Source organism: Symphodus melops, assembly GCF_947650265.1.
Source record: "Symphodus melops genome assembly, chromosome: 6".
NCBI classification, from domain to species: Eukaryota; Metazoa; Chordata; class Actinopteri; order Labriformes; family Labridae; genus Symphodus; species Symphodus melops.
Window position 1 is genome coordinate 21,149,993 of NC_136696.1, and position 25,307 is coordinate 21,175,299.

Here is a 25,307-nt window from a genome sequence, read left to right on the forward strand (position 1 = left end):
TTGGCCTGGAGTCAAAGAAAAGGAAAGCCAAGGGGAGTCACTCACACAAGTTGTTACTATGATTACCTCACTACTGATTTAGTTTAGGAAGGAAGGTAATTCTGTAAACACCATAGACTGTAAAATGAATTCTATACTTGACAAAAAAGAAAAAAAAAATCTTAAAAGAAACAAAAACAAATGATTGTTGCTATTGAGCAATTAATGTAAAATTACACACATACACATACAATTGATGTTTCATAGTATCATAGTACTGCTTTTCTATGATTTGTGTTCAGTTATGTCACAATTATCATTTATTCTTTCCATTATAATGAATGCTTTTTGTTCATTTTTTTTTCTGTATACAATCACTAATAATGAATATGGATAATGTCGCTTCGGGATCATTTAGCTCCTTAACCATTCATTAAAAATTGTTGCTGTGAGAAAAAAAAATTAAGAAAAGCAGACCCTTTCTTGTTTTGTGTGAATCCTCAATCCTATCATGTTACCAAGGGGATCTCCTGCATTCATAGGTCAAGTCATTCATAACGATGAGAGGTTCCCCCCTGTCAGCAGGCTTTCGACATTTAGCTGCACTCCCAGGGTATGTCTCATTACATACAGTCACTGTAAAGTATGCACATACTGTACATGCATCTCTCTCTTCATACCAACAATCTAAATTACACCAAGAAAACCCAATATGGGAGGAGAGTTTAGTGTGCATTTTAAGACAATAGAATAATCAAGATGTGTACAAATAATGACATGAAATAATGTTTTGGACCTCACAAGATGAGAGCTTAACCCTTATAGAATAAATAGACGTCAATAAATTATAAATGTGACATGCGGTTACAATAAATCTCAACAGATCTAGTTAAACATTTAATCCTTTGACTGTTTTTTTTGTTTTTTGTTGGACCCATAAATAAAAGTCACGTCTCCATTCCTCAGCTTGTTTGATATTGTTTGTTGCCTTGGATATGGTCAAGGCCGGCACCTTGGCTTGACCCAGACAGTCATTTGGTGAACGCTATATGCTAACACATTAGCAGCAGGCGGCATGCTGTCCTCACACTGACATCTGACGCTGAAATCTAACACTTTGTCCGGTAATGGAAAGGCAAAAAAAGTGGCGCCCCTCTGAGAACCCTCACTCGTTAGCCGAACTACAAGAAACAATCCTTCTCTGACATTACAGTTTGGTATGGCATGATATACCTGCAAAATATTAACAACTACTACGGTAGGTATTACTGTAATAATCCAACCATGCAGGTTGGTTTTAGTAACACTGATTAGCACCCCTGTGCTATTATCGTTGTGCTCCTGTGTCCACAGTGACTGACATAAGTGATTAGGTCAAAATAGTAGGAAAACAACTGAGCTATAACTTTCCCAAGTCCAAGTCCAAGTCATGCCAATCCAAAGGATTTATGCATTTTCTAACTGTATGTAAAAGAAAGTAGACCTTGAACAGGGGTTGGTTAGAAACGCTCTGTTTTATCCAGACTGTAAAGGACTTGCAGGGACTGCTAAGGACTAACTAATTAGACCTGAAACAATTTCTCAGTATCTCAGTGACCCTAAAGGCTGGGTCTTCTGGGGGTCCCCTTGTTCAAGTTGTACAATTGAGCCCTTTCAGTGCTCTGAACGGTGACTGTTATTTTGGCTGTTGCTCCCTGAAGACACTCTGGCTACTCAAATGTCAGTCAAGACAGCAGTTTCCACTGGCTTGGTCCTGGATGGCCCCATGGTGATACAAGACTATGTCCAACAAACACCCAGGCTATTTCACCATATTTATTTCAAGACCAATTTAAAATAGCTGCAGAAATTAAAGTCAGTATAAGCTTAACAAACTTGGGTCTATTTTTCCCCTGTGTTTGTACTCCCTATTTCTTAAACGGTGGGCTGTGACCTAAAGTAGACACAGGGCTGGGTCCTGGAGGTTTCCTTGTGACAAGAATAGCCCCATGATTTCATGAATGAGGGACCTGCAGGAGAGACTCCATTTCTAAGCTGACTTTTGATCTGGAAAACTTGTCGGACCTTGCTCACAACGAAACAAGCCTGTGGACTCTGATGTAAGATACTTACAAAAGAGATTAAGATTAATATAGCTACATTTATAGGGCTGCAAAGTTATTTTTTAACTCACTACAGTGAGTAGAGTGAATGTGAGAGGGACAGCAGCAGCAACAGCAAGTGTCATCTGGTCTTCCAACTTGGGGAGGGCTTTGGAGTTTAAAATGGTGTGAATATGATAGCCATAGCCATCGGTATAGCGCATGTAAGTGGGGATCTGTCTGTACCACTGAAAGTTGACAGTTCAGAGGCTCTAATCTGAAACAGGACGGTATAAATCAACAACAGGAGACGGATTCTGGATATCTTTTCTTGTCTTGGCTGGCTGCATGAGAAAAATTGTTGGGAGGACGTACAAACAAAAGGGCAAAAGGAAGGCACTGAGGGGGTGAGTGACAGTTTTACCCTCCGAGGGGTAGGAAGATGACCGTGGTGTCCCAGGAGAACCACGATGAGACAGTGGTCATCACTCCTTTGTTACAAGACGCTGCTGACCTGGAACCAGCGGACCAGGAGTGCAGCGAGAGAGTGGTCATCAACATCTCAGGACTGCGTTTTGAGACGCAATTAAAGACCCTTTCCCGGTTCCCGACTACGCTTTTGGGGGATCCGCGTAAAAGGATTCGTTTCTTTGACCCGCTGAGAAATGAATACTTCTTTGACAGGAACAGACCGAGCTTTGATGCCATCCTCTATTATTACCAATCGGGAGGGCGACTACGACGGCCCGTAAGTGTTCCTGTTGATATTTTCCTGGAGGAAATCAAATTTTATGAATTTGAGGAAGAAGTCATTGAACTGTTTCGAAATGACGAGGGCATGACAACGGAAGAGGACCGCCCGCTGCCTAATAACGAGTTTCAGCGCCAGTTTTGGCTCATGTTTGAGTATCCTGAGAGTTCAGGACCAGCACGGATCATAGCCATTGTCTCTGTTATGGTCATTTTAATATCAATTATCATATTCTGCTTGGAGACTTTACCAGAGTTTAGAGACGTCCCAGCAGGACAAGACAATCCCTCCAATGGGAGTGCACACGACAAAGAGCCCAGTCCATTCACAGACCCGTTTTTCATGGTGGAGACACTTTGCATTGTGTGGTTCTCTTTTGAATTCACTGTGAGGTTTCTCTCCTGTCCCAGCAAAGCAGCTTTCTTTAAAAACATCATGAACCTGATAGATGTAGTGGCGATAGCGCCATATTTTATCACCCTGGGCCTCGACCTGGCTGAGCATCAGGGCAGCAGTCAGCAGGCAGCGTCTTTGGCCATCCTGAGGGTCATCCGCCTGGTTCGAGTTTTCAGGATATTTAAACTTTCCAGACACTCCAAGGGTCTCCAGATTCTTGGCCAAACACTTCATGCGAGCCTCAGGGAGCTGGGACTGTTAATATTCTTCCTGATTATTGGAGTTGTTTTATTCTCCAGTTCAGTTTATTTTGCGGAAGCAGAGGACCCCGAGACTGGATTTTCAAGTATTCCTGATGCATTTTGGTGGGCTGTGGTGACGATGACCACTGTTGGATATGGAGACATGTGTCCCTCCACCATAGGAGGCAAATTTGTTGGATCTTTGTGTGCAATTGCCGGAGTGCTAACCATAGCGCTACCTGTCCCTGTTATTGTTTCAAATTTTAATTATTTCTACCACAGAGAGAATGAGCAGGAGGAAAATGTACAGTTTGTGCACGTGACCTGCGGACAGCCACAGGAGCAGGTGCAGCAGCAGCTTCAGATCACCTTTGGTGATCGTGATTCAAATGAAAGTAGCCACTCGCTCTCTAAAACTGAGTCATACCAGGGAAGCGACGACTTGGAAACGTTGACAAATCCAAACGTAAACCAAGCGGAAAAATACACAGGGAAACTAACTGATGTATAAATTCTGCCAGTAGGATATCTTCCAGTGGACATACCAGTCAGGCTCCTTGAGGTCGGATGTTGCAATTTTTAAGGCGTTGGATTCAAAACATTGAACCCTCAGATACGATTTTGACCCCCACCTTGACAACATTTGATTTCCTGCAATTTAAGGAAAAAGGACATTCCTCTGTAAAAAAACAAAACAAAAAAACTTTTACTCTCGGGGCTTTATGTAAAAAAAAACAAAAAACAAAAACAAAACATCAATAGGTGGTGAACTGTGACTGAAAGCGTCATACAAAGGAGCCCAGTTTCAACATTTTTGATAACCCTAATACACAAAGTAAAACACAATGAACATTGCAGTAAGCCTATACCTGAGTCATATGACATCCAATTTGTTAATGGAAATCAAAATAATCAAAGTTAAAAAAAATAGATAAGATAAAGTTGTACAATAATCAGCAAAACATCCATGTAGCCTATTCTCAAAGTACCAAAGCTTTGAGTTAAGTTAGAGGACAGGTGAGCCGTGCATCAAATCGCACACAACGTACGAGGTCCAGTTGAAGACATATACGAGACACATAAACCTAGATATTAATATCTGTCACTCAAGAGTCAGTTAGACGATTTGCAAAGTCTGCTTGTTGCACTGTGGACACTGGTCGCTTTCATCCTAGGTGTCCTGACTCTGCAAATAACAGAATCTTTAACAATAGGGAGAGTCCTGTTATAGAAATAACATCTTCCTTTATTCCTCATAAACATATCTTTAAGTATGAGGAGAACAATGCCCTGTCATTATTTTCTTTGGATGTTGAGTTATACCTTCACATATTCTGATCATCTTAGTCAGAACAAGTGAGCAATGAGCGCCACCCTGTGGATAATGTATAATCCTACAGAAAACTGCTCTTTATAGTACTTCAACTTCAGCATCTCTGCACTTTTTGCAGCTGCCATGTCTGGTTTAGACAGAAACCCCTGTGATTGGGGTCTCTAGCTGATCGGATACTTGTGATTGTTATCTATAAGCTCAGCAGCAGCCTGGCTACTTTTTCTGACCGCTTAATGTTAATATAGTGAGTGAGTTTTGTTTTCTGGTTACTTGCAGGAGGCAGATGATTAAGGGAAACTGGGGGCTTTTTTGCAAACAAAATACAAGTGTGGGATTGTCTTTTCTTTGGACAAAATATTTGATAATCTTTTCATATATACTGTATGCACTTCCAGCGTTGTAGCTTGCAGAGACTTAATGATGGGAAAGTTGACTTGGTGGACATTGTGTGTGTCAGGAGTAGAAAATCAAACAACATTCTTGTATACAGGCTTTATGATGACCACACTTTACTTATGTAAAAGCCTCGTGTACACTGAGTTATGGTTAATCTGACGCTTCTCTTTTCTTATGCATCTTATTACTATGCGAAGTGGGAATGCCAATTTCAAGTGTCTTTAATTGCTGTAACATAGCTTTGAACATTATGCAATGTCTGCATGACAAGGATTAAATGTGAATTTAAGATGTATTCAAAACGTTATTTTTCTAATTTAAACATGTATGTGAACTTAAATATTTTTATAAATAAAGTATGAATTAGAAAATAAACCACGCGCCGGGTTTCACTTAGCCTATGTCAGACTCCCAGAAAGGAAGCAACTTAAGTAATTTCTCTAAGAACCCAAAATCCCTGCTGATTCATTAACTCAACCTACTTTATCACTTTTGGTGCTGAATGATTGAAAAAGGCGCAGAACCAGACATTGAGCTGTCCTGCCACGAACCCAGTTAACTTAATAAAATGCCATAGTGATAAATTAAATGGGATGTTTTGAATGTGTTGCTCGTTTTAACAAATTAGAAACAATACAGATGACCTGACTTTGTGTTGATTGTGTGTTTTTAGAAAGTCATAGAAATTAGTCATTTTGAGTCACTACAGCTCTGCCCAATACAGTATCTGTTGTTGGGCCCTGACACGCACACACACATGCATAGTCACCAATAGTAAGCAAATGAGAAAAGCAGTTTTTTTATTTGCAAATTTCTTACATTTCTTTATCGCTATGCATTAATTTCGACGTTTGTTCTGTAGTTTTTATATGAGGTAAATCAATCACCCGCGCTGTCCTTGGTGCTGAATTCGACACTCCTTCTGCAGAGCCTTTTTAATGCCAAACATCCCTGCAAATGTATGTTGGCTCCTGCAGCCATATGAAGCAATAAGTGTAGATTGAACATATTCTAACTTTGTCAGAATAAAGCATCAGAAACTGGATGTGGGAATAGAATTTCCCCATGATGTGATCTTTCACATGCAAGAGGGAGATAATCATTCTTATTTCACACACAAGATTATTCATGTAATGAATGAAATCTTATTAAGTGATGTAAAGAGTGTATTTTGTTTGTCACTTTCAACGAACGCTTGTTTAATAATCTTTAATCCTGTATGGGACGAAAGTGTAAATCTTTCAGATTTTTTGATAGGCTCGTTTTCTGCATACAGATGTCTTGAATGTACTAAATGGTTAAATTGAGGTTCTTGTTATCCACTGTCCTTCTTTGCAGTGTGATTGCGCCAGTGCTGGCACACGAGCGCTCTTGTTTTTGTGGTGTATGGAGAACTTCTGGCGGTGTGCTTTAGTAGAGCCGGTCTGCATTGCGTCGAAACCCTCCAACTCCTCCTCCTCCTCCGCCCCATCCCCCACCCCCTCCTATCCCCATTCCCATACCTTCGCTGCACTTGCGTGTAAAATACACAGCAAAACTTGCTTGACGTTGTGGAGAAAACATTTGGACCACGCTGCTCCACCCGATTGTCTCTAAAATATCTTCTTTTTTTTATTCAGCTTTCCGTGTCACGCTAAAACACATTCGGTGCGTCATCTTGTCTACTCACAGAAAGCGGCAGATTCATGCTGATGCAGTGATGCCTTGAAATGCCAGGATCTCGCTTATTACCCTGTACTGTATCTCCCCCTCCTGAATTGCAGCGCAAGATTTCTCCTGCAGTATACTGTAAGCTGCTCACACCAACGTGCCGCCGCGCGAGGAAGTCCCGGAGCTGAAGCTTTTCCAGCTCAGGCTTCCACATCACACTCTCATGTTTTTGGTCCTGTTTCATCTCATCGTGCGTGAAGATGTTTAGATCTGAGGACACTTCAGTTAGTATGGCGATGAGCACAGTAAGGCTAGGGATTTCTGTGTTTTTTACTGCAATGTAAAGTTGCCTCATGACACCCACTGGTGCCCTGCTGTTGGATGATTTTACTCAAGGATAAGACGCATTCAAGACCTGCAAGAGTAACTCACGGTAAGCCTCGAAGACGCTGACTTATGCAATATGCAATGCATATTGTTCATTCTTTTAAAAACAGCTGTGGACTATTATGCATTACTGCTCTGTTTCTAGATGTATGTATTATCGTTTGCCCTGCCATAGGCAAATAGACTGCATGTAGAAACATGATTTGGTATCAGCACCAACTGCTATGCGTCAAATCATAACTCAGGCTGGTAAGAGTGCCATAGGATGGATCACTGCCATGCACCTTTAAGACACATAACCACGCATCTGTATGTTAAATGCGAGGTAAACATCTGCACAGGAACATCAGGATTGCTATAGAGATACAGGGAAATCACTTAAGGACTTTGGTGTGTTAAGTCCATGTAATACCAGAAGAACATCATACACTAACTATTCAACACTACAAAATGGTTGTTTATCCTTATTTTTTAAAAAGTAGCAGAATACACCTCATTGGGATGTTAGTTTTTACATTCACTGCTGGATAACAGCTCTAATTGTTGGCTGAGGGAAGTAAATAAATAAATAATCTGCAGAAAATGCTGAGCCATCACATTTCTTGGCTGTTTGATCCCATTATTTCTTCCTCTCTCTCTCTCTCTCTCTCTCTCGCTCTCTCTCTCTCTTTCTCCTCTACTCCCTCTCTGGGTGACAGCGGCAGCAGTAACAACAGCAGATACATCGGAGAGCAGCAATGGTCAAGTCAGCGAGAACTGCAGTGGAGCCGCACTGAGGCAAAGCAGCCAGCCCCCCTCAAATCTGGGAACGTCTCCAACAATTTAAGGGGTGTGGGAAGCTGAGGAGAGGAAAAAATCCCCCAACCTGAATGCCTGCTTAGTCAGACTTACCAACATCCCAACAAAAGTCCTCTTCCTCTTCCACCACCACCTCTTCCTCCTCCTCCTCCCAAAATGACAGTGGTAGCAGGAGATAACATGGATGAGGCCTCGGCTGTCCCTGGCCACCCTCAGGACACCTACCCCCCAGACAACAATGACCATGAATGTTGCGAAAGGGTGGTCATCAACATAGCTGGTCTCCGGTTTGAGACACAGTTGAAAACTCTCTCCCAGTTCCCAGAAACATTGCTGGGAAACCCCAAAAAACGGATGCGTTACTTTGACCCACTCAGAAATGAGTACTTCTTTGACAGAAACCGTCCCAGTTTTGATGCCATTCTCTACTACTACCAGTCTGGGGGGCGGCTGAGAAGGCCAGTTAATGTCCCATTGGATATGTTCTCAGAAGAAATCAAATTTTATGAGTTGGGAGTGGATGCCATGGAGAAGTTTCGTGAAGATGAGGGTTTCATCAGGGAGGAAGAGCGTCCTCTTCCTGAGAAAGAGTTTCAACGTCAGATTTGGCTGCTCTTTGAGCATCCAGAGAGCTCAAGCACTGCAAGAGGGATCGCCATAGTGTCTGTGATGGTGATCCTCATTTCAATAGTCATATTTTGTTTAGAGACTTTACCTCAACTAAAAGAGGACCCACACGGCCGCATGGTGACAGTTGGAAATACTACTGTTTATTACAAGCCAAATATCCTCACTGACCCCTTCTTTGTCATTGAGACCCTCTGTATAATCTGGTTCTCTTTTGAGTTGATAGTTCGCTTTCTTGCGTGCCCGAGCAAGCCAGCCTTCTTCAAGAACATGATGAACATGATTGACATAGTGGCTATCATACCGTACTTCATAACACTCGGCACTGAGCTGGCTGAAGACCCAGAAAAAGAGGGAGTGGGTGAGCAGGCAACATCTCTGGCCATTCTCAGGGTGATCCGTCTGGTCAGGGTGTTCAGGATCTTCAAGCTGTCACGACACTCCAAAGGACTGCAGATTTTGGGACAGACCCTCAAGGCCAGCATGCGAGAGCTTGGATTGCTGATCTTCTTTCTGTTTATTGGAGTCATCTTGTTCTCCAGCGCTGTTTTCTTTGCAGAGGCTGAGGAGCCAGAGTCCCACTTTGGCAGCATTCCAGATGCATTTTGGTGGGCTGTGGTGTCAATGACAACTGTGGGCTATGGGGACATGGTACCAGTCACTATAGGAGGCAAGATTGTAGGATCTTTGTGCGCCATTGCTGGAGTGTTGACAATTGCACTCCCAGTGCCTGTTATTGTGTCCAACTTCAACTACTTCTACCACAGGGAGACAGAGGGAGAAGAGCAGGCCCAGCTCCTCAATGTCAGCAACCCCAACATCCCATCTGAAACCAACTCCAGCCGCCGTAGTTCATCCACCGTCAGCAAATCAGAGTACATGGAGATTGATGGAGACATAAACAATAGCATCGACAACTTTAGGGAGGCAAACCTCAGAACTGGAAATTGCACTATAGCCAACCAGAACTGTGTAAATAAAAGCAAGCTGCTTACAGATGTTTAGAAGCCCGTTAGAAACTTTGGGATCTCATTGGAACTGTCATATGTGGAGTAGACCATCAGTTAGGAATGCTTCATTTACCTCTCCAAAGCACTCTATGGCATTAGGCCTACAACTATGCTCAGCTACATAGGAAGGAATCAGAAAAGTTAAGCTCTGACAGGTAGATAGAATAATTAATTCTCATGATCCTACAAATATATAGCTACGTCAAAAAGAGAACATTAATTATTACGCATATACGCTCCCTGAAGGACACAGAGTAAGCACTGTCTTATCAGAAGAGAGTGTAATAATTAAAATCTTATGCATGGAGTACTGATAACATTTCAGCAAGTTGCACATTGCACCAGAAAAGTCTGCAGAGACATGCAAGCATCTGCAGCCAAGTGGTAAGCGCCAAGAAGTTAGGTGACCCCCTGCTCCCCCATCTCTCTCCTGGCTCCCCATGAAGGATCTACTATTCAGCAAAGCACCTTATAGGAGGAAGACTGATCTCTCTTGTTTGGATGTAAACAGATGGTGATCTACACGCTTCACAGACATCCGCAATGCTGCTGTTTCCCAGCAGATGCTGTAATTGTGATATCACCAAGTGATTCAATGCCATGCCCTTTAGACGCAACACAGCACAATGATAAAGTGAGCTTCACACGAGCATGATTAGAGACTTTCCATTTTGATATCAGCATGCATGAGACATAACTCACACAATGGAAAGGATGTTGTTTTAGATACCTGCCTCCATCCCCCCTTTCTCATCAGTTTTCATTGCACTGGATGCGTTTTTATTTTAAAATGCTAATCATTTAGAAGTATAGAAATTGAATGTTAAATCTTAAGGGAACAGTACATAAATGAGATCATAGCATGAAAAAAGTATCCTGCATTATGGTCTATCGACTACGGTACTTTGGTATCCTGGTCTATTTAATGCATGACATGATTATACAGCTTGTTGCAATTCAGGCACTCTGCTGTGTCCTATTGTCAGGGAAACTAAGGAAATCAAATTCTGGATGTTTCTGAATTGCGATGAAAAATATATCGAAACCCAACTTGAGGATGCACAGTTTCTCATTTAAGAGTAGTCGAAGAAACTAAATGAATATTATCAAAAATGCATATAATCATAATAAGCAGAAATTACAGTACTAAGTCAATAGAAGCAGTGCATGGACCTTCTTTGAACAGGAAAAGTTAACATATCATTAGTCATGCTTCCATTTCCCCTACCAAATTGAGTACATATTGGTTTATGATCCACACAAAAAACAGATCAATACCAAATTTCACCTTCACGTATTACAGAGAATTATTGTGACATTAGTTGCTAGTGCCTTTATCTCTTTCACCAACAGGACCAGTGAAAGTGCCTCTGTGTACAGTGGGATTTGTGAGGTTGAGAAGAGCTGGTTTACCTTCTGTTCTCGTGTTGATACACTGTTGGTTTTGATTTCAATGATGCCAGGTGAGCAAGGTCGAAACAGTAGGTGATTGTGGTAAAAAAAAGAAAAAAAAAAGATGATCCATGGCTGTTATGCACAACCCAGTTTTCATGCCGTCACGCACTTAATTATGCCCTTAAGCAGCAATGTATTGTACTCTGCATGTTTACCAATCCAGTTTAAAAGGGAAAATCCATAGGTTTTAAATATACTTTACTTATGTTGTTTTTTTTTGTTCATGCACCACGCATCCTTTCAGGGTCTCTACCTCAGTGAGGTCATTGCAAACTTGCTGCAGAGCTGCAAGCTTCAATGCAGGGCTTCCGACACCATAATGCAAAATGGAACCTTAAGTGTAAACTGCAGTCATGCAACATTGAATGTGAGAGTCCCAAAGCATAGCCTTTACACAAGCACTTAGGGCATATAGTATATCACAATCCTGCTCCTTTCTTTCACTTAAAGCTACGCACAATCAGAACATTCATTGTACAGATTGTTTGACTCTCCTAACAGGACGAGATTGACTGTTTTATATGTTTGTTTCTTTGACACAATGGTATTTAAGTAACTGTTGTGTTACAGAAACACACTTGAATGTGTCTCAGCAAACACATGTCCATGTGTATAAGACAGTAGAGATGTTACAGTTTTAAATCAGATCATCTTGAATCCATGGGCATTATGATGCACAGTTAAGTGCTGCCCTTCTTTTTGCACAATCATTTTTTTCTGTTGCTTGAAACAATTTTTTTCTGCTTGTAAAATGCATTTTTTTTTTCACAATAGTGCATTGTTTCTGAGCCTATTGTTTCAGAGAGGCTTAGTGCAGATAGATTTGGACAAATTGTAGTGGCTATGTGAAAATCTCAAGCTACTGTACATCCATCAACATGCAACAGAATAATAGGAAGACTTTGTATGTACTGTACACTCTTTTTTTATATATCACTCATCTGACAAGATCTTGTTTAAAACATAAGCTTCACTGCAGTGCTACTTGAATTTCATAGTCTTTTTCTTTTCTGCAATGGCTAATCTTTGTGATGCTAGTTTTGTCACCATCACATATTATTTGAAGCATAAGCTAAAGCAAGCCTTTAATTGTTTTGAACAAGCCTTTTTCCATTCTTTAATTCTTGTCACTGTTTTGTTATTGGTGGCTGGTTGGTTAGTTTCTGTTATTATTTGAAACTGATCTTTGTACTGTACTGCTGAAGAGTGTCTGACTCTGGCGGGGTGAGAATATAATCGAGCCTTGTTGGATCTCAGTAACTTATCAAGAGCGCAAAAAAGATACATATTTGTGTCAGGGATTTTCAATTTGTATAGTGTTTCTCATTAAGGTGGACACCAATATTACCCCATACAACACATTATATTATAGGATGAAACAAAGAAATTATAGAAGTCTCTTAAATGCAGCTATCAGGAAAAGTTAGCTTTTGTCACATGTTTCTAAGATACCTTGAATGTTTGAAAATAGATGTTGGCAACATCTCCTAAAATTGCAGAAAGTGAGATGTAGAAAATATAAATGATGCCCTTCAGGTTAGCAGTGTGGTTGCTGTGGGGACATGTATGGATGGTGCTATGCATTTCATTACCCAAAAGAGACGTGCATTCTTAACAGCAATAGAATAACAGATAACCTGTTTCTTAGATGCTTTTTTTAATAAGAAAATAAAATAGGAAAACAATCCTATTTTGAATGTCAGAGAAACTGCAATCACTTGATGGAAAACTCATAACAGGGCTGTTTATGATCCTCTGTGCTGGGTGTTGTATGGTCAAATGTAGAGGTTGATATTGTAGTGAGAGAAATTGTGCACATTTCAAATATAGGCTTCGTAGCTTCAGTCCCCATTAAACATGCAGGTAAGGCCAGAATTGTTTTGCAGTCAGGAACAAAGGCTGCAAAGAGTTCAGTCAAACCTATAAGGCAGTCCCAAAGGAACAGCCCATAATGCACTTAGAGAGGATCTACGTATCTTCAGTCCACTGGACTGATCAGCTGTGTGAGAGCAAGTCAGAGAAGGTGCCTAAAATGTTTTACACATTTATTTGTTTAGCTTACTGTTAGTTGTTAGGCTTCTGCAAGCAAACATGAGAAAGAAAAAATGACAACTTTAACCTAATTAAACTATAAAAAAAAACATGAAATATCATGTGAACAAAATGCAATTTAGCTACAATAAGGTAGAGAAACGTAACCACTATATACTGCAAATACCTATGAAACTATTTTACTGTGTGTCTTTGTTTTCTTTTTAATTTTGTGTGGCACACTTAGGAAGAACATGCCATATACTGGAATGTCAAAGACAATATATTTCTCTGGCAAGCCATGATAATGAAACTACTGTATACTGATCAATTGCTATACACTAAATGATATGAACAAGAAGTGTACTATTTAAAATATACAAACATATTGTTTGTCTCTTTGGTTTCAAGAAACAAAAAACAAGATTCATTCAAACACCATGTTCACATTTCACCACTGCTGAACCTTATTGCTATAATGTATCTCTACAGAAACCTACTAATCGCAAAAAACTGCATGGTCGATGGACGACTGCATGAGTTTTGCCTTTCAAACTGCAGATCAACTATAAAACAGTTGCATCATTTTTAAAGAAACCCTTGCTTTCATCTGCACCAAGGCTTCCTGTAAGGCCCTGTTCAGAAGTAGGGATGAAACTTGTCCTCTGCTGGATTTCTTAAAAGCACCTTAGCGCTGACCGGATCACGAAGACTGCGTTGGGTGATCAAGGTTGTTCACGTACTGTAGTCTGAGTGTGAGCAAGGACAATAAGGACTAGTTTCTCAAACTTTATCTCTATTCTAGGACTGAAACACTTTTTCAAGTGACTTTTTGTCTGATCTTATCTCAGTCTAGAATGTAGTGATACTGTGTTGTTGGAAACATGCCCATCATGTCGAAGCAGGGCCTGTGCCACACACCCTCCTTTGTACTTCATCTGTTTTAAGGCATTCTTGTCTGCTAGAGGTCTTGGTATTGGACTGCTTTCTGCCTGGTGAGGAGGCGCTGAACAGGCATGAAGGTCGGGAAGTTGTGAACCTCCTCACTAAAGATAAGAAAATCTTGCTTGTGATAGGAGTGCAATGTCTACAAGTTTGTCTTTTCTCTCAAGAATGCATGTTTGAATGCCAGTAGGGAAGATTTTGGAGCAAAGTGCAAAAGGACTGTTTAACTCTTCTGCTCTTCTTTTCATCCAAAAGCAAACGAAACTCTGATTGTGTTAACTTATCCAGCTGTCATTGTCATGTTGTGTTCACCAAGGATTATGCTACAATGTTTTTAAGTTTGTCAGAGGATGACAAAGGCATGGTCTGTGATCTATGCAAGGGTTATTTTATTTTTTTCTTATCACTTATGATTTCACCTTACATTAACTTCAATAAATTTTTAAGGATCTGCTGGTGTTTGCTCATTTCGCCTCAGGATGGGAGTGTATTTCTGCATGAAAACCTACACACATAAAGCCATCTTGTTGTCACAGCTCTTTCTGCATCGCACTAGCAGGAGAAATATGCTGCAGTATGCGTTGTTACAGAGCTTGAGGTCTCAATCAAAATGTGTCCTTTCGTCTGTACCTCAGCACCCTCTCACTGAGGCCATTAGAAGTGATTCACAGGGCGAAGGTAATGGTTCCACACTAATCCTCTTGTCCCAGGAGAGGCTCGCTTACCTCTGTCATTCGCAGCAAATTGTTCCACACCTTAGGGCCTGAAGGGCTTTTCTAAAATGGTCTCAATCTTTCTCCCTCCTATTCACAAGGACACATGATTAAAACACTTTAAGGTATCGTTTGTGAGGTATGGCATTTGCTAGATGTGGACTATTTGAGATGAAGTGGTACATAATCTTAAGCAATTCTGATAAAAGGGCAAATGTCATCACACATTTTTTCCAATGAATATTCTGAAACATTTGGCTTACTTTTACTTTCACTTTGACGTGTTGACATTTTTGCTTTTTTCAAAATAATATAATTTATAATCCTTTACAAACCTCACCAATGCACTATTAACCCACCAAGGCTTGCTTATACCATATTCATTTTTGTTTTTAAGGTAAAATTCTGAAAAATTAATCAAATAGTTGACAACTTTTTTTGCTTAAATTATTGCTTGTCAGTTAACTCCGAATAATTAATTTATATTAAGAAAACAAATCAATACATGTTTTTATATAGTTCCATATCCACCCGTCTTTTTTCCCAGACAGCAGTTGTACTAAGTTGTACACTTAGTTTTTGAACTTTTATCTAAACAGACTGAACATTAATCCACCAGGAGCCAGCACCACAAAAATAGTGGTCAGAAAACATGTTTAAAGCATTGTAACAGGCAGAACAAACTAGAGAAAACGCATACTGACTGGTGAACATGTGAACATCTGCCAAGTCCAGATATGAGATATTGAGTCAAGTTAAGCTTTAATACAATTATTGGCAAAATATCCTTTTTTAATCATTCTCTAAAGAAATCTTGTGTCCAAGACTGATCATTTACAACCTCATCATGAAGTGGTCTTTTCTCATAATAAACCAAGTGAAGCTGTCAATGGCAGCAACCCAACAACAATGATCAACCAAACACGTTTAATCATAGCTTGGTTACAAGCCCTGGAAGACATTTAACTAAAATGAGTGGGCGCTGCTTGTTTTAAGTGGGAAAATGATTCATTCCCACATCTGTCCTCTGACGGTGTGAAGCTGAGGATTTGTTGAGAACATTGGACGACAGTAGCCTCACGCTGAATGCTGCAGCTCATCTGTCCCCTTGATCTTTTTCTCTCCATCTGTCCATCTAACTATCTCCATGTGTCTCTGTCCCTCTCAGTATCTATGTCCGCTGTAGGCTCTCTGTGTCTGCAGGCCTGCTCCATGTTTGCTGTATGGTGACCTCAACAGTAGTAAGCCTCCTCTTCCTTGTCCTCTGCATTGCCCTCAGGAAATGCAGCACTCCTCACTCTGCAGGCAGCAGTAAGGGTGGGGTGAGCTGGCGCCGGTCCCACTCTTCTTGCTCACGCATACTCTCTCTCTCTTTTTCTGTCTGTCTTTGTCTCTCCCCCTCTCTCTCCCTCTCCTGAGTGCTCTAAAGCTCAGCCGAACTGTAATAGCATGGAGCACCATGCAGAAAGGAGCCCAGCCGTAGAACAAGACATCACACCTGCTTTTAAGCGTTTTCGCTCTCTCTTTTGTCGTTCTGTATGTTTAAATATCTCCATAACCTCCATCTGTAGTGGTGTATTTCATAAAGCTATGTATAAAGTGAAGCATAGAGTCATGAATTCTGAGAGAACAAATACTATGTCCCTGCAGTTTCTCCAAACTCGAAGATGCATTTTAGCCTCTTTAAGGTCATTGTTTTTCAAAAATTGTAATGTATCGCTTCAATCATTTAGCTAAAGTCCAGCTGCAGCAGATGTTTTAGTTTAGGAAAAGCTTTTATATTCATTCATTTATTCAATACCTGCCCAGTTCGCACTGACAAGAATGTAGACGTCTGGGAGGACTGGCTAACTTTTTTAAAATAGGATTTTGTGGCCAAGACTTTCTTTCTTTACGTTTTCTGTACTGCCATTGTTTCAGTCCCATTTGAGAAACCAGAATAGAGTTTAAGTTGAGAATAGACATCAAACAGCCTTTGTTGTTTAAAGACATTATGCTGCACCGTTGTCATGACCTCCAATTGTATTCAGTATTACAGTCATGCGTGTCACCCTTAAGCTGTCCACATGGACTATTTGTCCACATATGTCCTGCAACCAGAACACTTCAAAAAGTCAAGTCACTGTTCTTCAGATTGCAGTTTCATATCAATAAATGGATTAGAATATCCGATTTTAGGTTGTTTTGAAATGAAAAACTGTATGTCTCCCCAAAGAAAGCTTAAAAGTACATTTGGTATCGCTGTTGTTGAAGAGGTGTTGGAACCCCAGCAGACCAGTGAGGGCTGACTGGTAGAGTTGGTTTTCTTGTCTTTTTGATCTTTTTCTTATCATCAGTGAATCCCAGTCGTACAACGCACCCTGTTAATGGGGTGCATCTTCTTTCTGAAATATAAATATCTAAATGAATCAGTTATTTTCATAGTTTTGTGAGATTACAGTCCTAAACAAGTTTTAAAAAATGTAGTTATAGTGTTGGCTACCAAATCACTTCATGCCAAACATGTTCGTATTTATCTTAACAGAAAAGAAAAAAGAACATAGTAATGCCTGGTCATACAGAAGTGACCAGATTGGCCTTAAGTGTAATCCTGCTCCTAACAGAAATAATCCAAAAAATGGACTCAGCAGTGCTGAATATTTTCAGTTTAAATTCTTTAAAGCCTCATCATTGCCCCCTGCGTCTAAAATTTAATTGATTTTTTTATGCAAAACAGGTCTAATTTTTATTCATTAACCAGCCCTGTTGTCTTTTTTAACAAACCAGAAAGTAGAGATCATATCTTAATAGTTATTCCCATCTCCGAACCCCCTCTCGGGTTGAGAGGGATTACTCAGTACTTAGAGTAAAATTGAAATTAAATACGTTTTACTGGAGTATGTTAGAGAGGTCATTTTACTTTAAGTGAGTAATATTTTATCAAAGAACACTTTCAGTGTAATATCTTTCCACTCCTGAACAATTCTTGTTAGAAGAATTTCCAGACTAAATAACATTGGTCTGATGATGCCAGAGTAGGTTCATGCAGGGCTGACTTATAACATACAATTACGGATGCCAATGATTAATGTAATATGATGATATTAGAGATAATGTATTTTGGAGCAGAATTGACTCCTGGTTGTTTTTTATGAATTTGTAAACAATAACAAAAATGATGAATTTTAAAGGGGTACACTTTTCAGGTCATCATATGCACACAGGAGTTAGCTTCCAAGGGCAAAATGAAAAACATTTAATTGAAAATGTGGTGTAAACTGCTGTTTTACTAATCCCTGATCAGCATGTTGTACAAATTGAGGTGCTGTCAGTTAATGATGCCTAATGCATTCAACAAGTTTAACCCCCTCATTTCCCCACTCCACAATCTTACACCTCCCCTGCACCTCCCCTAAAATACCCATTGGCTGCAACATGTGTTCCTATCAAGGAATGAGTGCATTAAGCAATGCCTGCACTCAAATGTTCTGTGGCTGGAGGTGCTCAATGTCTCACTGTCTCAGTCTTTCAGTTTGTTGTTTAACATACACACAGGCCCACTCAAAGGATAGCCTATTTGCCTGAGTCAGGCCTCTAGCTCACTTCATATTCCTGATCGATTTCTTTGAAGATGGACACTCATCCCATATCCCTTGAACAAAAAATGCCATGCCATTCCTGCAGATGACATCTAAAAAGTTTCTCAAGGGCCTTTTCATTCTGGCCCATTCAGCTGTGCATGCGCAATATCATATGTTTTCTATATATCATATCACAAGTGTCCTCTGGTGTTGGTTTTATCGCTGTGTAAAATCAAATCTCTGAGAGGTCTGTGCACAGCAGTTATTTCCTAACAACCTCCTCTACAGTAGGTCCTCAATGTTAACAATGTGCGAAATAGCTTGGACAGCATTATTGGATCTCACATGCTTGAGCCAAAGCCCATGGGCCTAACACCACCCCACCCTCCGGTCCAAGCCCACCAGCCTATCCTCTCCCACGATCCCCTAGGCCTTCTCTCTGGCCCACTTCCTCTTTGCATTACCTCCATCAGTCCAGGCTGCTGACACACTTGTTTAATAATTAAGGGCACGTCCATAATTTTCTCATCCTTGTGGAAGTCCACAAATGGTCTGTGAAACTCAGGCCAGTTAAATGTACCTCTTTACCTCAGGCCACTGACAGCCCTACATCATTTTAGTGATATGGAAGAAATGAAACAATCACGTGGAGGTTGTCCTGGAAGGATGAGCAGGAATGAGTCCATCATGAATTATCCACTGATCTTTTTATCAGCTTATCCAATTTACATTGACATAGACACACTCACACATTTCGTGGAGTAATGACTACCATCACTCTTTTCTGGGAATAATGCAGGACCAAGTAGGTTGACTTCAAACAAGTATCTTTATCCACCATTCTAAATGCAAGCCAATGACAATGCTCTCAAATTTGCTCCCATGCTGAAACCAGCATCTGAAATGACACTGATTCAGTATCTGGTATCTGCAAGTAATAACAATTATAATAAATGGGTCATAGCACTTTTCTACATACTCAAAGAAAAGTTAACAAAGAAAAACGACAGAAAAACAAAACAAAAAGAACAAGGGCAGTACAATGAAGTAATGTAAGGGGGGAGGATGGGAGTTAGTGGTCGTAGGCAGTGTAGAGGAGGTTTAGTTTTTAGAGATTTCTTGAAAGAAGTGAGTTAGGAGGAGACTCACATGTGTTTTTGGGAGTGAGTTCCAGAGGGTGGGAGCAGCAATGGAGAAAGCCCTGTATCCCAGGACTGATCTGATACCAAAATATATTGTTAGCAAATATTGGCAGGAAAGAAGAACAGTGCACTGCTTCTGGACAGTTTACCATTGTCTAAAACTTGCAATTGTCAGTTTTCTCATGTAATTGTTATGGACAGGATATGTGGGTACATTAAAAAAAATTACAATAGTAAATCTTTTTCATGTTTACTATCTGGTCATCTCTGCTTTTGGTGAACACAGGATGACAGGAGAGGCTCTGGGCTAAGCTTGTGTTTCGGTGAGGATTCCTTCAATTTAATGATGATAAGGATGTTTTACATTATTCATATCAAATAATTGATTAATTATCTACATGAAAATAATATTTAATTATGAACTCACATGTATGCTGTTTTGCTCATTTTAATAAAAATGCATGCCACTTATTTACTTGTTTATATGAACTTCTTCTTTCCAACCATCTATCTTTCTGTGGTAAAATCTGCCATCATAGCTCCAGTCTGAATATGTCCTTGTGCTATCAGGTGACGTGGATCTCAGTTTTCATGCTCCTCCTGTCCGGTGTGCAGTGTCAGCGTACTTGTCTGGGGGAGAAAATTCAAAACTTTACATCAACAGAACACTGTGACCTTTCCTCTTCAGTTTCATCACTGCACAGCGCTCACGGAGGCCAGCCAATACAAGACCACATCAGGATATCATCATGACGCAGCAGGGCAATGATGAGACAAACAAAGGCTGAACATCAGTTCTTGAATGCTAGGCCACTACATGTAGTGTACAAAAAGTCTGTGTTAGAAACCTCTTCAAGTTAATTGGTAGCAAAAGAATACAAGGAAATGGTTATAGGTTTATGAAAATGTCTTTTATAACCCAGAATAATATGAGAGGATTGATACCACCTTTACGATTGTGTTTAATATCATAAACCTGCCAGCTTAGCTCGCTAAAGCAAGCAAAAAGATATTAACACAACCTGCATAAAAGCACAACTTCTTTTTTAATACACTGCAACTTATGAGGTCATGGTAGGCTGAAACATGATGTCTATTGTTTGTGTAGGTCATTCCAGATGTGTTTGTTCAGCACCTTATTTGTCTCTATGAAGGTTTATTCTCTGATGGGCCCACTGCCCAATAGAACTGTATAATTAATATGTAAATTATGTAATCTGAAACTTGGACAAAGCCAGAATATCGGCTTCCGTCTGTTCCTGGTCATTGAGCTAAGTGGGAAATTGTTTACAAAATAAGTTCCTGAAGGTGTCGTCATGTCACCTGGGCTAAAAGTTAAACATGGAAAGGAAACATAATGATGCAATGAACGGATAAGGGATTAAAAGCATTTTCATGCTACAGGGACTCTGACTCCTAGTGATGCACACTCGTCAAGGTTATAGGCCAGCAGAGCATGCACAGAGACACATTTGTCTGCTCTGCTAGCAAAGAAAACTAATAGTTAGTTAGTTAGTTAAAAACTTTATTGTCTCCCTTAGGAGAAATTCGCTTTGAACACAAGAGAAGTCACATAAAGCACAACACAAGTGTCTGCATGTGACACCTAATAGCACAAGAACACATACATCACTTCGTTTAAAATGTTTGCACACGCTCCTTCTGTTGCACACATACCCACATAACATCATTAATTAATTCTATTGCGCTGATTTTTATTGCACTCCTATCATTATATTGCACTTCCCTATACCACCGATTTTATTGCATGGTCCCTTTATGAATCTCTCATTCACACAATCACACATACACACTAGCTTGCACTATTTAAAAATGTAATGGAGGTAGGTATGAAAGACAGTTTATATCTATTTAACTTATTTAACAGTTTGGTACCCTATACCTTTTCTTCTTCCTGACAGAAGTAAGGGAATGACGTCAATAAAGAATCACGTTGAACCTGCGCTGCTGGCTTTGATGACTACAGACTGTGTGGGGCGTGAAACTAACCACTTGGCCACCAGTGCTCAGAAACCAGTTATTTAAAGTAAAAAACTTACATATTGTTGCTTTAAAAGCATAAAAATATTCAATTTACAATCAGTTCCATCCTTGTAGTCTAAAGACACTGAATGTCTCACAGTCTGCAAAATCGACGAATCGATCTCTGTTGATTTTAAACAACTCCTCAAGCTTTTTGTTGGAAGAAAGCGCTGCAGCAGAAGGCTTTTGTAAAAAGGGGCTTCACCCTACAGGATATTGTATGTCACATTTTAATACAAGTTTAGTATTGGAAGATTAAAACATTAGAGTCATTATCTCACAAGAGTAAAATAATACACTGCATACTTAAAAGAACACGTCTATGTGTTTTTAAGTATGGTTTCCATACAGTAAAGCCATTACATATTATACAATAATGGAGCAGCACATCCGTTTTCCTGCTGAGGACACATTAACCGGCTGCTGGTAGAATTTACAGTAAAGGCTCAGTGTGGGCCAGTCCAGAGTTGTGCACACTATAAAAAATATTCACCTTATTAAGTCATAAGATCTTGTACTGAGTCCCTCTAAACATAATAATAATTAAGTACCTAAAAGGTAGAGAAATGTTTGTATTTTCCGTGTCAATGAATTTAAATTCCTCATGTCTCAGCCTAAATTCTGCCAATCTTTTGGTACTACTGGCCTTTGTTATAGTAGGAGTTTAGTTTAATTACCACTAACTACAACTAGCTCAACTAGCTAAAGACATTCAACTATTTTAACAAGGATGCAGCAGCAGTTAGTGTTCACATGTAGAAGCAGAGGACAGGAGATAAATTCATTTACTAATTCTTAAAGCTGTTTAGCGTTAAAAAATAATATAAGTGGTGATTTAAAAAAATATGAAAATTGCAGTGCAAGTAGCTCTTCTTGCAGGAGAGGCTGTCAAAAGCAAACAAATGGAGAGTGCTTTCTGCCCAACAGCTTTCCCATGCAGGCAGCTGGACCAGGACGTGGATGTTTGTGAGTGTAAATACATGACTGAACATCATTACTATGTCTTATGAAAACTGCATTATCTCAACGTACAAGTTCAGCGTCTCACTCTGTAAAAAAAAAACTGTACTTATGCATCCTCTCAATTTCGAAACAGACATATCAAGGGCTCAGGGGGCCAAGAGGTCAGGCGATTTCTATATCTGTACCTTGAAATGAAATGATTAGTGACATTTCTTATTGTGAAGTCACAGAGTCCAGTTAAAAGTTATGATATGCAAATCACAGTTTTACCAGCACAGTGGCTCTGGAGTATAGACTGTTTATAACAGAAGACTTGTGTTTTTTTCCTTTGTGTTGATGACATAGTCATAAAGTGGATTAATTACATGTCAAATAAGCTTCTTTATGAATGATTGGTAGAACGCACTATAAGAAATATGTGTCCTGAACAGTTGTCAAGAATAGAAAAATGAGGCATTAAGAAAAAAAAAATCTATAAGGCTGCAGACATTTTTAATTCCAGCTGCAACGTTGAACATTTCAATATAGGGCTCAATAGGAAGTTTTGCGATTCGCTACAGGAACTGCAGTTTTAAGCACTCACCTTTTGGCTTCTCCTCTCCGAGATACAGTGCTGCTTTGTCTGCAGGTCTGTCACTTTGCTTTAGACTGAAACATACAAACAACAATAAAACAGACAGAGGTGGAATGAGATTTGGAGGAGCGACGATGGGCTGTAGTTTCATGCCGTTTTTTCAGTCTGTGCTATTTTTTCAAAAGAATAATTCAGTAATTCCTCCTTTTCATTAAAGGAGATAACAAGAACAATCTTTGCTCTAAGATTAATTTGGATTGATACTGATACTGCTGCCTGAAAGATGCTTGGCGCCCATCAAAGGTCTCTGAGTGCAGCTTCAGTGTCGTAAGACAAATATTGCAATTACTCCTACCCGTATTAGACGAACGTACATTTGTTTATCAGATGGTGCAAAGCTGGTAAAGACTTTGCGAGATGCTAAACCAACCATGTCGACTGACAAGGTACAGTAATATTACTGGATTTTGCGCAAAAATGATAGCAAGCATCTTCAGCCCTTTGTTTGCAAACTGTTGTGTCATGATATCAATGAGCTGTGGCTGAATGGTTACACAGGAGTGGGTAATAACTATGCTCGTTGAGATGGGTGTAAAGCTCACTTGAAGACTGACAAGGAAAGAGACTACTTTTTGGCCTAAGTTGGATTTATTTATGTAGTTGTATGCAAACCTGAGAACTACCTTGAGTTGGATGACTTTCTGTATGTGGTAAAGCTGCCAAACATGAGACAACAATTACACCAATGAATCGCACCAAGACGAGGTTGCTGGCTTTCATTTTAAAAACGAAAGTTTGTGTGTGAACCAGTGCTGTAGAGCCGATTGCACTCTTCTTGAGATGACCTTGGTGTGCTGTCAAAGTTACACACTGCAGTAAACAGGTGATCGGCTGCACTGTGGATATGGGAGAGATGCCACTCTCTCTGTTGAAAGAGAAGTTGCTGTTAAATCTACCTTTGAAAATACTATTTTAAGGTGTGAAATGTAAATATTGTAGCTTTAAATGAATGGGGGTAGGCCCAAAGAAAGTTTAGCTAATTATTGCTTTGCTCACACCCCTCCCTAAAAGGATCATTTTCATGCAGTCCCTTATGGAAATATAAGCTGCATCTCAGGATTTCCTTCATGGTGTGGTAGCATGCTATAGTATTTAAAATATATGCAAAGTGTGCGAAGGAACCTTAAAAGAGAGCGTCTTAAACAAAGGCGTGATGAGGACATAATACCTGATAGTTCTGCTTTACCTGCAAAATGTCTTAGACAGACCCACAAAACAAACACATCTCTTGTGCTTGTATTTAATGTCTCTTTCAGTCAGGTGTTCTTGCTCCTATGTTTCTGTTTATAGTCTCATACTCTGTCTGTACCTCGGTGTGTAGGCAGCTTCCTCTTAACAGCAGCCACTGCAGCTGCTGTGCCCTTTCCACATGCCCTCATATCTGCAGTCCTGAAGGAAAGCGAGATTTCAGCAGTTTAACAGATTGAGCCCCCGCAGAGGTCCGTGCTGTGGAAAAGAGAGAGTGAAACATTTTTCTGCTTGTCCTGATGAAACACCTGACCATACCAAAAACTGTTCGTCAACATTTATTTGCCAACACTCAGCACACCTATGGTCTTTGGAGGCAAAGAATCAACCCCATTCTGTAAAAATACACATCAGATTTATTACTCAAAACAGAACAGGAACATGTAATCTACACTCTCTACTAAATCATAAGCTAAGCACTTTGAGTTACCTCTTTTGCCTTATCAATCATCATCACTCAGTCAGTCCTCACCTTCCCGTTATAATGATGAGGTTTACTGCGCAGCTTTAGCTTAGCAGGCTAATCAATACACTAATCATTTGTTTAAGGCATTACTGTCTGTCACAGAACATCTCTTAATTAAGTCTGTCTGCTTTTAAGTACATTCTGTTCCAGTGTTTTTACACTAGAGCTCCAAACACTTGAATTATTGTCTGTAGCTGCAGAAAATAAGCAGATGCTATTCTCAAGTATGCAACATCACAAAGAGCTGTCCATTATGTTTCAGTGCAGTGTCTGACTCAGTGTGTGTTGGTGTAGGAACACTCAGCAGAGCTCCCTCCCTCTGTGCTGCTGCTGACTCATTGTCACTGCCCCTGAATCTGCTGCCTGCCTGCGTTATCCACACACTCACCTTCCTCTGTGAGTTGCCTCCTCAGCACCTGGAGCCTGAAACCAGAGAGGGCATCTGCAGCCGCCCCGG

The 25,307-nt window shown here is 40.1% G+C and overlaps 2 protein-coding genes across 2 annotated transcripts; both read left to right on the forward strand.

The window, feature by feature from the left end:
- The first annotated feature begins 2,256 nt into the window (after positions 1-2,256).
- Positions 2,257-5,799, forward strand: LOC306825655 (shaker-related potassium channel tsha2-like). The gene has a single exon (XM_079346535.1). The coding sequence runs from the start codon at positions 2,503-2,505 to the stop codon at positions 3,958-3,960; it is 1,458 nt and encodes a 485-aa protein (XP_079202661.1). The 5' UTR covers positions 2,257-2,502; the 3' UTR covers positions 3,961-5,799.
- An 867-nt stretch (positions 5,800-6,666) lies between these two features.
- On the forward strand, positions 6,667-14,949 carry LOC306825654 (potassium voltage-gated channel subfamily A member 1-like). Its single transcript, XM_079346534.1, has 2 exons — positions 6,667-7,261; positions 7,914-14,949. Exon 2 carries the CDS (start codon positions 8,170-8,172, stop codon positions 9,643-9,645), a length of 1,476 nt encoding a protein of 491 aa, XP_079202660.1. The 5' UTR covers positions 6,667-7,261; positions 7,914-8,169; the 3' UTR covers positions 9,646-14,949.
- Positions 14,950-25,307: the final 10,358 nt, after the last annotated feature.